We start from the raw sequence: 16437 nt of genomic DNA on the forward strand, positions 1-16437 counted from the left end.
GAGCTAAGCTAAACTAAACTAACTAACTACAGACAATCTTGTCTTTATAAATATACTAGCCCAGTAGGATGGGAACAGGATGTGACGCAGAGAGGGTGGAGAGAAAAGTGACTGGTGAAAATCAGAGTGTGACAAGGAGAGGGGGCGGAGCAAAAACATATCATGAACCAGTGGGGATTGAACCAATGCCCTGGAGGGAGGGTGGTGCTTGTTAACAGCGGTTATGTAAATAGAATGAAGTGGTTATGTAAATAGAATAGTGTTAAGCAGGGAGGAGTAAACCAAATGAAACAGAAGAGGTTTTTAAAAGCATACCAACAATTCCCCCTTTCTTTTTAACTAATGACCATAGTATCAGGATTGTGGAGTGAACAGAAACCTATATCATACAGGCGTTTTCAAAAAAACTGGCATAAGACATGGAAAACAAAATAGGCAAGCAGCAATAACCAGTGTGATGCCAAGGGGAACGTTTCTTACCTCAAAGGGCAAGGCCTAGCAGGCGAAAGGGCATTTCTTGTCTCTGGGAACGCTTCATGCCTCTTGGGGCGCTTCATGCCTCTGTGGGCATAACCTAATAAGGAGGGGGAGTTTTCTGCCTCTGGGAACAGAGCCTGCAGGCGAGGGGACATGGTCTATAAAGTCTCAAGGCAATTGGCTGAAGTTAGTCTTTGAGAAACACAGCAGCGTGTACCAGTAAGTCTGATGGAGGTGTCAGTCCAAAGTAGCTGACCACAGAAGAAAATGCCAGGGGATGAAACACTGCATGTCTGTCTCGATGGGGAATGTCGGCCACCAGAACTCTGCTTTTCTGTAGAGAGTGAGCTTTGGAGTCTGTGAATCTGTTTCTTCAGGTTGTGCCAGGTCACATCATTGGTTTCTGGGGGTGTGTTGTAGTCATTCCATTCTTGTGGGCAATGTCAGAGAACAGGATCCAAATGGATTTCCAGGAATTCCATTTGAGTAGATGCTTTTTCATGTGAAGACTTTGACAGAAATTCACTTACTTGTCAAACAAAACTTGTAGCAGAATAGAAGTTTACTATAATTTATAACTCCATTATAATTGGAAGTCCTTTCTAGTATGATTTTAAGGTTGTTTAAACAGTTTAAACTCAATAAAATGTGGAAAGGTATACAGAAGAACCACGGTAGAAGCCTCAGGCATGAGAATAATTAACATAAGCATTCCACTATCTGCCCCACCCATAACTCATACTGTTTCAGGATTAAACGTTTCAGATTTATGCCAAGACGTAAAAAAGAAATCAAAGGAGGAAAAAAACAATTTTTTGGAATGTTTCTGGATGTCTCTAGAAATCATCGCTGCGTCTAGCTTTTTTTTTTTTAAGTCAATGTCAAACAAAAATTCAGTCATTCAAATCACTCTCTTACGAAACGCAACTTGAACCAGATTATGCAGATCTCACCATGTAGTATCATGAGTCCCCGGAGGGCGTCCTAGTCCAAAAAGCTCCTCGAAATTCCATTTAGGGTGCTTCTGACTGTTCCTGCTGGATTGCTTCAGGCACCCATTTTTAAAAGTGTCTTCCCATCGAAGAAAGAATCCAATCAGGAGAGTAGAACTAACCATGTGTCTCCATTCTTGGGGACTGCCAGGGTACTGGAGAACGCTCCTCAAATTAAAGTAGACCTTCTCCATGGGAAACATGCGAGAAGAAGTCCAGAAAGTCCCAGTGGAAATCTCCATTCATATCCCAAGGTCTACGATCACGGTCATAAAGAACCAAATTGTGGCCCGGAGCAAAATGTAGTCCTTTTCCTCAGGAAACATGGGAGAGAGAATCCAGAAAATCCAAGAAGAAATCTCAGTGCATCTCCCAAGCTCTATGATTAGAGTCACAAGAAACCAAAGTTCCCGGTCAGGGAAACAAAGTGTGGCCCAGAGCAAAATGTTCCAGAGACAGAGTAACTGTCTCATGATGAAACAGTAGAGGCTTTGGCAAACCTCTTCATAAGTAGAAAGGCAACCCATGGCGGATGGGTAGCCAAGTTTACTTATCTGGGTGATGGGCGGGTTAGGTCCCACGTCAGTGCCAGTCCCTGTTTCAGGGCTTATGTCAGTCCCTTGTTCGGGCGCCATTATGTTGTTTTCGCCAGGCTGGCTTCACGGGCGGGTAACAGACGACCAGGGACTCATGGTTGAGCTGTATGCAGTATCTCTTTATTCATGCAGGACGCAGCACAATCTAAGCCGAGCTAAGCTAAACTAAACTAACTAACTACAAACAATCTTGTCTTTATAAATATACTAGCCCAGTAGGGTGGGAACAGGATGCAACGCAGAGAGGGTGGAGAGAAAAGTGACTGGTGAAAATCAGGGTATGACAAGGAGAGGGGGTGGAGCAGGTGAGAATTCTACCACTAAACCACCAATGCCCTGGAGGGAAGGTGGTGCTTGTTAACAGAGGTTATGTAAATAGAATACAGTGGTTATGTAAATAGAATGCAGTGTTAAGCAGGGGGGGATTTAAACCAAATGAAACAGAAGGGGTTTTTAAAAGCATACCAACAGAAAATAACTAATCAAACATTTTAATGATAAAAATGACAAAACAATTTTGAAATGTATACATGGCGTGGATTCTGAGGAATCAAGCAAGTAAACAATTGTAACAAGTTTTAGTTTCATTTTTGCAGTCTTATTCACAAGGATTAAATATGTGATTTGAAAAAAATATAATCCTAGAGGAACAGTTTCCCCCAGCAATTCTGTGACAGCTGAACCGTCTGTTCTGCACCCCATCACTGAAGCATTCTGATTTTGAGAAGTCATTTCTTCCTCTTTCTGGCTAATGTCACTTAATATGATTCCTTTAAGCTAGGTAAAAGTGTTTTGTACAAAGAATGAGAATTTTTTTAAATTATTTATTTATAAAATGGAAACACTGACAAGACCATAGGATAAGAGGGGTACAATTCCCACCACCAGAGCTCCGTATCCTATCCCCTCCCTGATAGCTTTTTCCTATTCTTTAACCCAGTGGGAGTATGGACCCAAGGTCATTGTGGGATGCAGAAGGTTGAAGGTCTGGCTTCTGTAATTGTTTCCCCGCTGAACATGGGCATTGACAGGTCGAGCCATACTCCCAGCCTGTCTTGAAAAACTGAGAAATTGTAAACGTGTATTAACAATTTACTGTAAACCATTAACCCTCCTAATAAAAAAATTTTTTTTAAATGTGATTTTTCTCTATTCAGTCTACAACATTAGTCCATCAGCCCTTAGCAACTTTGAAACTCCATCTGCCTTCAACTCATGCTTAACACCTGGCATTTTGTTGTCTAACCTTAAATCATCCTTCATGGTATAATTCCTTTCATTATATGTTTTCTGTTTGTTTGTTTGCTTGCTTGCTTTTGACCAGAGTACCTCTCATCTGTGGCTAGGGGTTGGGTAGTGGTGCACGTGGTCGAGAGCACATGTTACAGTGTGCAAGGACCCAGATTCAAGCCCCCAGTCCTTACCTGTAGGGGGAAAGTTTTTGGAAATGGTGAAGCAGTGTCACAAGTGTCTCTCTGTCTCCTTCCCTCTCTATTACCTTCTTCCCTCTTGATTTGTGGCTGCCTCTCTCCAATAAACAAAAATAATAATTTAAAAAAAACTTTAAAAAAAGATTTGTGGTACTGGGAATTGAACCTGGGAGTGCCCACATGCATGTTCTTGTACACTGCTGCATCAATGTCACTCTGGTACAGTAGTAATGTGGAATAATATTTAAGATTGTCACCTGAGTCAGAATATATAATAACATCTGCCTCCCGGGAGAACACGGGAGATGGTTGCATTGGTTATTATCACTTAATGCTATCTCCTCCCCTTTTGTTTATTTCAGCTGACGCTATTAATAATGCTGCAGGCTTTGGTTTCAGAGGATACGACAGAAATGGAGAAGCTCGTTGGGACTTAATTTCTAATTTGAGAATTCAGAAAATAGAGGTTAGTAAACTATTAAAGAGTTAGTTACTATACTAATAAAACTTACTTTAAAGGCATAGATTTATTCCATCAGTGGCTTTTGGCATTATTAAATCCAGCATAGGGATAAATCTTGCTTGCTTATTATTTTTCCCACATATGTACTTGTTTTTATGGTTTTTTTTTCCCCAGACCTGGGGCCTAGCACATGCACAGCTTCACCCCTCTATGCTGCTTTCTCAGTTAGATAGAGAGCAAAAGTGAAAGATACCATGATGCTGCAATACCAGGTCGAGAAGTAGGAATTTCTTAGGGATGAGTGGCCCAATTTTACCTAACAAATAAATGACATAGGGAAAGTGAAAGGCAGAAAGGGTATATTATAAATTTAAAAAGATAGCAGCCAAATTAACTATATAGAACTAGATGAATATTGGTTTGTTTTGTTTTGTTTTTCCTTCCTTGGCTCCACCCAGGGACCCTCTTGGGAGTGGGTGGCAAGCACTATTTCCTAAACAAACTTACCCTTATTCTTTTGTACCCTTATTTCTTTTTCTGTTATTTATTTATTTATTTTTGATAGAGGAATTAAAAGGGAAGGGGGAAAGAGACACCTGCGGCTCTGCTTCACCACTAGTAAAGCATCCCTCCCCCCCCACCCCCTTGCATGTGCAGACTAGAGGCTTGAATTAGGGTCCTTGCACATTGCAATGTGTGCTTTACTAGATGTGCCACCACTTAGCCCCACTTAGTCCTTTCTCTAATAACTATTCTTAACACACACACACACACACACACACACACACACACACACCCTACCTTGTGGGGATCCGGAATATATCAATACAAATGGATATTAGGTGATGTTAAAGAATCATTGTTACATTTGTTAGGCCTAATAATATTTTTAAGTTTTATTTATTGAACATAAATTGTGAACTAGTTACAGGTCAAGTAAGTTGTTTGGTATTGACTTTGAAATACTTTGGATAATTTCAAAAGTAAAAGATAGAAGGGGGAGGAACAATTGATGAGTATAGACATCAGGAGATAAGTATATGGTAGTGTTTCTAGTCTTTTGTTTTTTATTGCTACTCACAGGAGGCTTATGAGACATGTTTTCCCAAGCACCCCTTACATGAAACTTAATGCCATAGGGACACTGCATTCATGTGCTGTGTGTTCATGTGATTTGTACATAATGAATAATGTGTCTTGTTTTTGTTTTTCCCTCTGAGAACTGATTTTTATCCTCTTGCAGGTAGTATCACCTCTGTTGAAAATACAAAGTGTAAGAAAAGTAAAAAAAAGAAAAGAAGGGAGTTATTGTTTCTGGAGGAGAGAATGGTGGTCTGTGTTGAAAGCTGCTGAGTTGTCCAATGAAGTATAGAATCACAAGCACTGTGTACTGTTACTGTGGGGAAGTAGCACTGATTTGGGGAACAGTTTCAAGAGAGGAATGAACCAGGAGTCCAGCGGTAGTGCAGTGGGTTAAGCGCAGGTGGCACTAAGCACAAGGACTGGAGTAAGTTCAAGCCCCCGACTCCCCACCTACAGGGGAGTCGCTTCACAAGCAGTGAAGCAGGTCTGCAGGTGTCTATCTTACTCTCCCCCTCTCTGTCTTCCCCTCCTCTCTCCATTTCTCTCTGTCCTATCCAACAACAATGACACCAGTAATAACTACAACAATAAAAGAGAGAGAGAAAGAGAGGAATAAACCTAAATGCATGAGAGGTAAAACAATAGTTGAGGAGAACAGGTGACTGAAAGAGGAATATTTGTGCTGTATAATTTGTTTTTTTAATGAAGAGAGTGAAACAAGTTTACTAATCAGAATAATATTTGAAAAGAAAAATATGAAAATACAGTGGGAAAGGAGAAATAGTTATGGGTGTTTGTGTTCCCTAAAAGGACAGAAGGAGGGAATATGAGATTGCCCTCATGAAAGAGGGGTCAGAACTTCTTCAAGGAAGTAAGGGTCTGTGTGGTTGTAGCTGAGTTTGTAGTTCTGATGATGAGAATTTGGAACCTGATAGTTTACATCTCTATAAAGTAGGAGGCAGACTTGCCTATTATGGGGATGGGAAGTGATAGGACCAGCCTGTGTGAATGCATGGAACTTACGAAGTAATTGCTTCATCCTCATGAGAATGCTGATACTGACCCTTTTTTAATTTTTATTTTTTGTTAGTGACTCAGTACTGATTTACAGAAGATATCTACCTTATTGTTCACTTACCAACAAAAAGACAATTTTAAACATGTCAGCCACATAGCTGTTGGTAGGTTGAGCATGTAGTTGAAGCTGAAAGTCATGAGTTTATGACAAAGGTCTCAATAGCTGTGTGGTATTCTCATTTAGCATTCAGATACTGTGAGCAGAACTAATGGGAAGCATGGCTGATCTGAAGTTGAGATTTTGGCAGGTAGATAAGTTAAAAGGAACAGAGATATCAAGTATTTTGAGGAGAGTAGTAAATAATGGATCATGGAATCCATATCAGCAAGGTAGAAGTGAGGGCCAATAAAGATAGGTCGGGAAGACATAGAGGCCGGAAGACCAAAGGCTCCCTCTAATGTCAAATGACTGCTTTAGTGTAAGAATTTTGAGGGAAGAGACTGGAAAGGTGTGAGTTAATATACAGATCTACTTTTTCTGAGGTAGCAGTTCCAGATGGGACCAAGATTCACAGAAGAAAGAGACAACTAAAAATGTGTGCAAGTGAAAGATTTGAGAAACTAACTTTAGTCATTGATGTAGACATGTAGTTATTTAAAGTCATTTAATGAAAGATCATTTGCATACTCTCTTGGATTTTTGGATAGTTCCTCAATAACCCTTAGAAATACTAATTCGGGCACCAGGCAGTAGCACAACCAGGTTAAGCACATATAGTGTGAAGCACAAGGACTGGAGCAAGGATCCTAGTTTAAGCCCTAGACTCAGCCACCCTTCAGGGAAGTCGCTTCACAAGCAGTGAAGCAGGTCTGCAGGTGTCTGTCCCTATCTATCTACCTATCTATCTATCTATCTATCTATCTATCTATCTATCTATCTATCTATGTCTTCCCCTTCCCTCTTAATTTCTGTATCCTACCCAACAACAGCAACAATAACAGCAACAACAACAGTGGAAAAAAGGTGGCCACTAGGAGTCATAGATTCCTATTGCATGCACTGAGCCCCAGAGATAATAACCCTGGAGGCAAAAAAAAAAAAGAAAGGAAAAAAATACTAATTCATTGGAGAAAATGGGGGGTAATTTAGGTTCCCTATAACAATGATTTCTCTTATGGTATGATGTTGCTCTTGTATTAGAAAAACAGTATTGAGAAAACTCAGTATACCGCCATCATTGTCAAGTAGTTCATCTTTACCACAATAAATAAAATGTTACTTAGATTTAAAGTTTTATTGTTTTATCAGCCAAAGACAAAGTTTCTTTGTTTTTCAGATGTCAACAAGCTTCAAGATGTTTCTTGATAATTGGAATATTCAAACAGCTCTTTGGCTCAAAAGGTATGTTCCTTCAAGAACAGGCTTTAGCTATACTTTTGGAATCTAATACTTAAGGCTGAGCTTCACTGAGTTCAAGTTCTTGGTTAAATGTATTAATATGTTGAGTGACATTGTGACCTTGATATTCACCAGGAAAATACTATTGCCATTCTACCAAGAAAGATACTATCAAATCTGAGAACTGTTTTGGCTTGAGTCATGAATATAATTGTCACTGACCTCTCAGTCTGCCTGTAAATGTACCTTTGCAGTCTGAGATCATACCTCCTGCTGTTCTATATTGGGCATTTTTGTTTTTAAAAAACTAAAAATGTATATTACACCAAAGCGAAAGACTCTGGGGTGGTGGGGGGTGAGTGTTCAGGTCCTGGAACATGATGGCAGAGAAGGACCTAGAGGGGGTTTAATTGTTATATGGAAAACTGAGAAATGTTACACATGTACAAACTACTATATTTTACTGTCAAATGCAAACCTTTAACCCCCTCAATAAAGAAAAATAGATTGATTAGTTAATTTAAAGAATTACTATACAACTCCTATATATTTCCTTGATTTTCCAGTTTTAAGATACTTCAGTTCAACAAGTCTTTCTCTATTAGGCACGGGATGTATCGATCAGTAAGACAAAAAGACCCAGACTCTGCAAAGACTTTGGAGTCTTGTTAAAACTACAGCATAGTGATCTGAGATGTCCTGTTTCTTACAGTGAAGATAAGAAAGCATAAGCAGTCACACACAGGGAAGTATGTGAGGGCACAAAGGGAAAAGAGATACTTAGACTGAAATACATGAGTAGGACATAGAAATGTAAAGACAGCCCAGACCAATTAACACACAAGACAGAGTTTGGTAATCCCACAGAACTTCCAGTGAGCAAGTCTCAGTATTCCCACTAAATCATGTTACCCTCTTTTGAAATTATTTTATGAAGTATTTACTCTGTAACTGTGGGGCTCTAAGAATCATTCTGTAGAAAGTATTACTCTCTTGTAATATCCCTATTTTATGACAAGTTGACTATCTTTATCCTTTGTATATCACCAAACATCTGAAACTCGTTAAGCCAACTACGATGTTTTTCTCCATCATGCCCAGTGTGCATTTGCTGCAAATAATAATAATAATATGGGGGTTTCCTTTAAGAGAACTTGAAGATGGCCCTTTCCAGTGTATGAATTACATTAAACACATAAACACACATTATTTATTTATTGGATAGAGACAGCCAGAAATTGAGAGGGAAGGGGAAGATAGGGAGAGAGACACCTGTAGACCTGCTTCATCACTTGTGAAGCTTTTCCCCTGCAGTTGGGGTTTGGGGCCTTGAACCTGGGTCCTTGTGCATTGTAACATGCACTCAACCAGTGTGCCACCACCCACCCCCAGTGTATATAAATGTCTGACCTCCTATGCCCAGTTTTAAGCTGTCACAGATATGTGGGGTCCCTTTGGAAAGTCCTAGGTATAGAAAACAGTGCCCACATTGGCTTGGTCATCAGGTCCATCCACACCAACCTGCAGAATAATGAGTATGTGATTGAGACCTTACTTAGGGCCAAGTTCAAGTTCCCTGGTTGATCTACATCTCTCAGAAGTGGGACTTGCTTGGCTAAGTTTAATGTGACTGAATTTGAAGACATAGTAGCTGAAAAATAATTCATTGCAGATGACTGTGAGATCAAATACACAACTAATTATAGCCCCTGAAGAAAACAGCAGACCTTGCACTCATGAGATTCACAGAGCTGCCCTCTTTTGAATCCCATCCACTAATAAATTCTACTTTCTATATAAAAAGATATATTGTGTGTTATTAAACATTTTGGGTCATCTCTGGGGCTTCATTGTTCTGGACTTTTTCAGATAAAGACAGAAAGGCATAGAAAAAGAAAAAGAAACTACAGCACTGAAACTTCTGTCAATGCACTAGGGGTTAGGCTTGAATCTGAATTATACATACGACAAAGCAACACACTATCCAAGTGAACTGTTTTGTCAGTCCCAAAATATATTATCACCTTATGATGCTTTATAATCTCCCCAATGCCTCTTCTGAGTTCATCTGTTGATTTTTGTTTTATGTTTTAATTTTGATAACTTTGGAAAATATTACTTTCATCTGAATTGTCTACCCTGGTACAGGAAAACTTTTAGCCTAATCAAAATGTATGAAATTGTTGGAAAGTTAGAAGTTCTGCATATGGGGGCTGGGCCATGGTGCACTTGTCAGCACACATGTTACCAAGTGCGAGGACCCAGATTTGAGACCTTGCTTCCCACCTGCATAGGGAACACTTCACAAATGGTGAAACAAGTCTGCAGGTATCTTTCTCTCCCCCTCTTAACCTTTTCCTCATCTCTCAATTTCTCTCTGTCCTATCTAATAAAAATTAGGGCTGGGGGAAGAGAGGAGAAAAAGTGTGTGTGGGAGGAGAGGTCACCAGGAGCAGACATGGCAATAACCCTGGTGGGAAAAAAAATTCTCAATGTTATAAAGAAAACAGAGAGCTTGGGAGTCGGGTGGTAGCGCAATGGGTTAAGCGCATGTGGCACCAAGTGCAAGGACCGGCTTAAGGATCCTGGTTCGAGCACCCGGCTCCCCACCTGCAGGGGAGTCCCTTCACAGGTGGTGAAGCAGGTCTGCAGGTATCTATCTTTCTCTCCCCCTCTCTGTCTTGCCCTCCTCTCTCCATTTCTCTCTGTCCTATCCAACAACAATGACATCAATAACAACAATAATAACTACAACAATAAAACAACAAGGGCAACAAAAGGGAATAAATAAATAAGAATATTTTTTAAAAAAAGAAAATAGAGAGCTTGTTGGTGGTACACCCAGTTAAGCACATATATTACTATGTGGGAGGACCCAGACTGGAGTCCCTGCTTCCCACTTTCGGGTGTCTCTCTTTCTCTCTTCCTATGTATATCCCACCTTCAATTTCTCTGTCCTATCAAATAAGAAAAAAAAAAAAAAGAATAGGAAGAGGAGGAGGAGGAATAAGGAGAAAATGGCCACTGGGAATGGTGTTTTCATTGTGCAGTCACTGAGCTTCAGTGATAACCCTGGTAGCAATACAAAGAAAAAAAGAAAGAAAACAAAAAATAATGTAAACTAAAAATAACTAACATTAAGCTTGATTTTGTAAGTACCATAGCCTTACCAAAACTATAAGTAATCATTTGAGCTATTACACATACCAGTAAAAATATGTAAATTTATTACCCTAAATTCGACACTTAATGACTAAGATATTGCCTAAAGTAAATCTTACTGGGTAATGACTGATCACTATGAGCTGTATAGACTGGTCACTCCACTTAGCACTCTGTTTCTCATGGCTTTTAGGGTGTGTTATGAACGAGCTTCCTTAAGTCCAACTATCCAGACATTCATTCTTTCTGCCATCTGGCATGGAGTATACCCAGGGTACTACTTGACATTTCTGACAGGAGTGGTCATGACATTAGCAGCACGAGCTGTAAGTATTAGGAATTCCATTTCATAATTCAATTGTCGTTAGACAAAAGCTTACTTTGTTAGCACTGGTCTTTGGCTGGAAATGAGACCTGCACCTTTCGTGTCAGTGTTGAGTAGTCTCCATGAGCTCCACACTTGGCTTACCTGAGAAGACTTGGCACACAAGTCTTATCTTCATAAAATTTTCTGAAGGGGAGCTAAAAATTGAATTAGATGAAGGTGACTGGACAAATAGGTTGATTTTAGAAATGTTTCCTGGAGGTTGTCACCTTTGACTCCTCTTTTAGATGAAGAGCTGGTTACAGATAGGTCTAGGCGAAGTGCAACCTGGGAGGTAATGTAGTAGTCATGCGACATGGGTGTGCCATCCCCAGTGGTAGATACCACATTCACACACTGGCAGTGGTGTTAAGGTCCAGTGCCCTACAGTGGAGGGTGAAGTATGGTGACACTCATCCTGAGATGTAGAACTATGGTTCTGTGACAACAACCACCTAAACAAAGAACAAGGTACAGCTCATTAGAATATTTACACGGTTGGAATCTGGAGTAATAACAGTTGAGAGATTAGACTGATGACATGGGTAGGAAATAATAGATGACTTAGTGTTAATTCTTGAAAGTAAATTGGAAGAAAGTGACTTGACAAAAATAATTTTAAACAAGTTTATTAGGCACTTAACAGATAAGATAGCTTTTATTTAACAAACAGACATTTACTATATTTAATTTTAAGGCACTTGGGAAAATACTGAGAAGTATTAACTAACAGCTATATCTTCTAGTAGTTTATAGTCTGTTTAGGGGTATAAGGTATATATGTTTATCTTTATATGTAAATGTATATATACCACATGATGTATCTGATAGGACCCATGTGCTGTATATATGATAAGTATCGTAGGTTTTTAGAAATGATACAAATTTGTTTTAATTGGGTTCATTGGAAGTGACTTTCCTTAGGAAAGTGTGGTTTCATCTGAGTTTTAAAAGATAAACATTATTTCAGTTGTCAGTAAAGTGTAATGGAAGGAGAAAGTGACATTCTCTGCATGGAAATGACATTAGCAAAGCCATGTTTGTAAATGTGTGATGTATTTGGGGATGACAGGTAGATCTGTTGAAGTGGAAACTTCACCTATGTATAAATAATTAATAATTCTGGAAAACCAGGAGTGAGACGTGTCAATAATAGAACCGGAATATCAAGCTGGAAAAGAGCCTACTCCTTAGTTAGTCTGAACATCAAGGCTCAGCCAACATTTCTAAGCATATGAATGGAATGCTGAAAGCCATGCTGAAGGAAAATTGATTTGCTATTAGTTGTCAGAGTAGAATAGAAAGAGAAAGAGTAGTTACTGTAGCAGTAAGCTAGGCAAAAGTTGGGTGGTGCCGGAATTCAGTTCTGGCCACTAAGAATGATGGTCTCTTTATGAGAACTCCATTAACCATACAGTTGATCACTTCTGAAAGATCCCTTTGGCTTCCTCAAAGCAGGGCATGTTTCACCTAGAAATCACATGAGAGGGGCTGGGTAATGGTGCACCTGTGACAGTACACAAGACTCTGGTTTGAGTCCACAGTCCCCACCTGCAGGGGAAAAGCTTTGCCAGTGATGAAGCAGTGTTACAGGTGTCTCTCTATCTCTCTCCATCTCTATCATCCCTCCCCTCTAAATTTCTGGCTATCTCCATTCAGTAAATAAATAAGATAATAAAGTAAATAGATAATTTTTTACAAAAACCGTATTAGACAAGAAAAGCAAGGAACACAACAGAAAAAAGTACTGTTTGACCCAAACTCAAACAGTCAAATATATTTGATTGTTTTTCACAAATGCAGAGGTTTAAGAGGAGGTTTCACTTCACAAGAGCAGAGAAAAAGTGAAAATAGGTTGCACCTTATTCATGTACTCTCATTTACCTAATATGATTTAAGTGTACTAGACAGTATTTTTTTTCTGTTGAGGGTGAATATTAATACAACTTCACATCTATAAAAGAAAATGGCAAAAAATGCCTCTGTACCTTTACCCTATTTCACACATTTTGCCTATGTGTCTCAATCCTCTTCATAACAGATAATTTGCACATATGTGTATTGGTTTTGATTCTTTTTTTTGTGATAGTTTTTACTAAACTGGCATTTTCTATAGTGAAAAGTGTCATTCTAAACTACTAGGAATACATAAGCATTCCACTTATTTCATGTCCTTGAAACAATTGATTTATAGTCACTCATTTTACAAGCAATGTTAAAGATAAAACAATATTTTTGTTTCTTTATTTCAGATGAGAAACAATTTTAGACATTATTTCATTGAACCTCTCTACCTTAAATCATTGTATGATGTTATAACATGGATAGTAACTCAAATAGCAATAAGTTACACAGTTGTGCCATTTGTACTTCTTTCTATAAAACCATCACTCATGTTTTATAGGTAAGTAGTATTCTCTCTCCTTGCCTTCATAGTTCCTGCTGAAAAGTCTGATTAATCTTGACTATGCTACCTTTATAAATTGCTTTCTTCTATCCCCTTAAAGCTTACAAGAAAAAAATGGTTTTTTGTCCATGACTTTTGATAATTTCACAGTGATGTGTCTTGGTGTGAGTCTGTTTGAGCTAGGAATTTGGGGGTTCTCAGTGCTTCCAGAAATCTGCATCCTGACCATACCCCAGATATGGCATTTTCCCCATTATCTCCTTGATTATGACTTCTGTTCCATTCTTTCCTTACTTTCCACCGGTGACCCCAATACCCTGATACTTACTTTTCTAATGAAGTGTTCATTCTCTCAAAGAGTTGCTTCATTTTCTCTAGACCTTTTTTCCTCCTACTACTTTGAAGTCAGCGTATGTGATTATTCTATCTCCTATTTCTGATGTTATGTCTTCTACACAGATAAGCCTGCTTCTTTGGATTACTGTTGAGAATGGAATGTATTCAAAGTGTCCTTCACACCCTGTAGCTCTGTTTCCATGTTTTACATTTTCGTATCGAATAAATCTTTGAGGTAATAGATTTCTTTATGAATCTATTTCCCCATATTAAATTGAGAGCTTTGTATTTCTTCAAATTTCCTGACAATTTATTTCCTAAATTCTTTCTCTGATGGTTATTCTAGATCAGCATCATTGTCTGGGCACTATGTTTTTCAAGATGAGGTGTTTTGCTAGTTTTGCCCATCTACTTTAGTTTCTGCTGTTGGTCAGCAGGTGGCGCTGGGTTCTGCTTTATATGTGTGTTTCAGAAGAGGAGAGGAGTTTTGAAGATGTGGTGTGTAATAACCACAATAATGATGCCTGATATCCCTTACACAGAGCCCTAGTAGGGGGGGAGGGGGGAGAAGGAGACATCCCACACCTCCTGTTTTTGCCAAACTTTCTGAAAGTCAAGACTCTGCTGTGCGGTCAAGGTCACTTTGCCTGCCATTCACAAGTCTCTGTTGCTGCTGGGATATTTTAGAGTTCGGTTGGCTTCCCTGTTCACCACAAGAGTACAGTGTTTAGCTCCATGGTTCCCTGGGGTTCAGCCAGGAGCCTGTGGCTGCTAAAGCTCTAAAGAGCCATTCAGAGCTCCTTTTTCCTAAGCCGCATGGTTTACTGGTTCCACATAGGTTCTTTAAATCGCTGCATGGATCTGAAGCAGCTGTAGATATGGTTCCCTGACAGTAACACAGTACCTTGTTTCCACTTCAGCCTTTCTCTCCCTCACCTCTTATTTTCACTGTCCATATGCAACCACAAATCATCAGACAGGGATTGTGTTTTTCTTCACCAGAAATTTCATCTGTGCTCTGATGAAGTTCGCCGAGATATTTAATTTTAATATTTGCTTTCTAGGGAAAAGCCAAATTCCCAAGAATAGGTCACCATAGCTCTGCTCCCAGAATAGAAGTTTTTACTATTCCTGCATTTTCTTTACTAGCTCAATATTTGACCCTGCAGATTTGATGTTATTTTCAGATTGGTGCCTGCAACTACTAATAAGTACCTTTTTATTTTTATTCTGTTTAACCATGGCTTTTTATGACCCTTATAAGGAAATGTAGTATTATGAAGAAACTTAGTATGCTGATAAGCACCCTAGGTTTATACATTGCTTTGTAAATATTGTTCTCATCAGTAGAATTTCATCTAGTGGGGGCTGGGGGTATCTTGTGACATTTTGACAAGTATACAGTTACTAAATATTTTTAATCTTCAATTTTTTTGTAAAGTTTAAGCTTTTTTTTTCTTTTTCTTTTAGCTCCTGGTATTATTGCCTTCACATTATTGGTATCTTAGTATTATTGTTGTTGCCGCTGAAAAAAACTCAAAGAGGAATGAATACACAAGAAAATGCTCAGCTGTTCCGGTCTAAAAAATTTGATGAAAAAGAAATCTCTTTGGGACAGAATAGTTTTTCTACAACAAACAGTGTTTGCAATCAGAATCAAGAAAAAGCCTTTAGACATTCATCATTAAAGCAATGATGAGAAAACACTCTGATGGCTATTTTTTGTATGTAACAGAAACCAATCTTAGCACCTTCTCAAAGGGTTTGTGTTTGCTTGAAAAGTGATTCAGTTGGGGGAAATCTGACAGCTACAGATAGGGAATTCCCTGTAGACCTGTGATTGGAAATGGAGTGAAATAACCCCACCCATACCATGTCCCTGTGGGCTGCGCCTTATATAAAAATATCTCCATATTTCAATGGGCACTCAGGACCTTAGCACATGTCTATAGGGTCATCTGTGTGCCCTGTTGCTGAATGTACGTTGCGTGTCCCAAGGCACTGAAGAGGTGGAAGCATAATTGTGTCAATCTGAATGATTGAAAGAGATTAACTTTTCCAAATGAATGTCTTGCCTTAAATCCTCTATTTCCTAAAATACTGTTCGTAAATGGTATTTTCAAGTGTAATATTGTGAGAACACTATTTCACTATTTGATGATGTATGCTGTAAAAGAATTTTGGATGAATTTGAAACAGGACATTTAAGATTTTGGATACTTAACTGCAATAAACATCTCAGTATTTGGAAGTATCTCAAATGACCACAGCTCATAGTGGGACTGTAAACAATTAATGAATGCCAAATTGCAGGTGACTTATTTTCCATGAGAGTTTTTAAATCACTTGTGACAGTCAAAAAGCACTTCAAGGAGGAATTTCTTAAACATAATTAATGGTTGGTAATGCAATATTTTAAACTTACTTTCTAAAAAAAAGAGAGATGATGATGATGATGAAGGAAGGAAGGAAGGAAGGAAGGCATGAATGAAGAAAGCACTGAATACAGAACGAGCATCACATGCAGCTCTAGCAGAGCACAAGGACAGCACAGGTCCAAGTGCTTAGAGGAAGTGCTTCTCACCCTTGTGTATCTGTGTTCTTAATGATCAAGTAAGACATAGAAAAGTTTAATAACTTAATACTTTGGACTTTAAAATGAAATTTTCAAACTTAAATTATATAGAATTTTTTTAAATTATGAAAATGAT

General features: G+C 38.7%; 1 protein-coding gene across 8 annotated transcripts in view; it reads left to right on the forward strand.

The window, feature by feature from the left end:
* The window catches only part of MBOAT2 (membrane bound O-acyltransferase domain containing 2), a 166486-nt gene extending 151054 nt beyond the window's left edge, over positions 1 to 15432 (forward strand). For all 8 annotated transcript variants that reach the window (XM_060187017.1, XM_060187022.1, XM_060187015.1 and 5 more), the window contains 5 exons: positions 3858 to 3961; positions 7396 to 7460; positions 10813 to 10945; positions 13236 to 13387; positions 15197 to 15432. In XM_060187017.1, coding sequence (XP_060043000.1) covers positions 3858 to 3961; positions 7396 to 7460; positions 10813 to 10945; positions 13236 to 13387; positions 15197 to 15422 — 680 coding nt within the window. In that variant the 3' untranslated portion in view covers positions 15423 to 15432. The remainder of the gene's footprint in view (positions 1 to 3857; positions 3962 to 7395; positions 7461 to 10812; positions 10946 to 13235; positions 13388 to 15196) is intronic.
* Positions 15433 to 16437: the final 1005 nt, after the last annotated feature.

Source organism: Erinaceus europaeus, chromosome 3 (assembly GCF_950295315.1).
Source record: "Erinaceus europaeus chromosome 3, mEriEur2.1, whole genome shotgun sequence".
NCBI lineage: Eukaryota > Metazoa > Chordata > Mammalia > Eulipotyphla > Erinaceidae > Erinaceus > Erinaceus europaeus.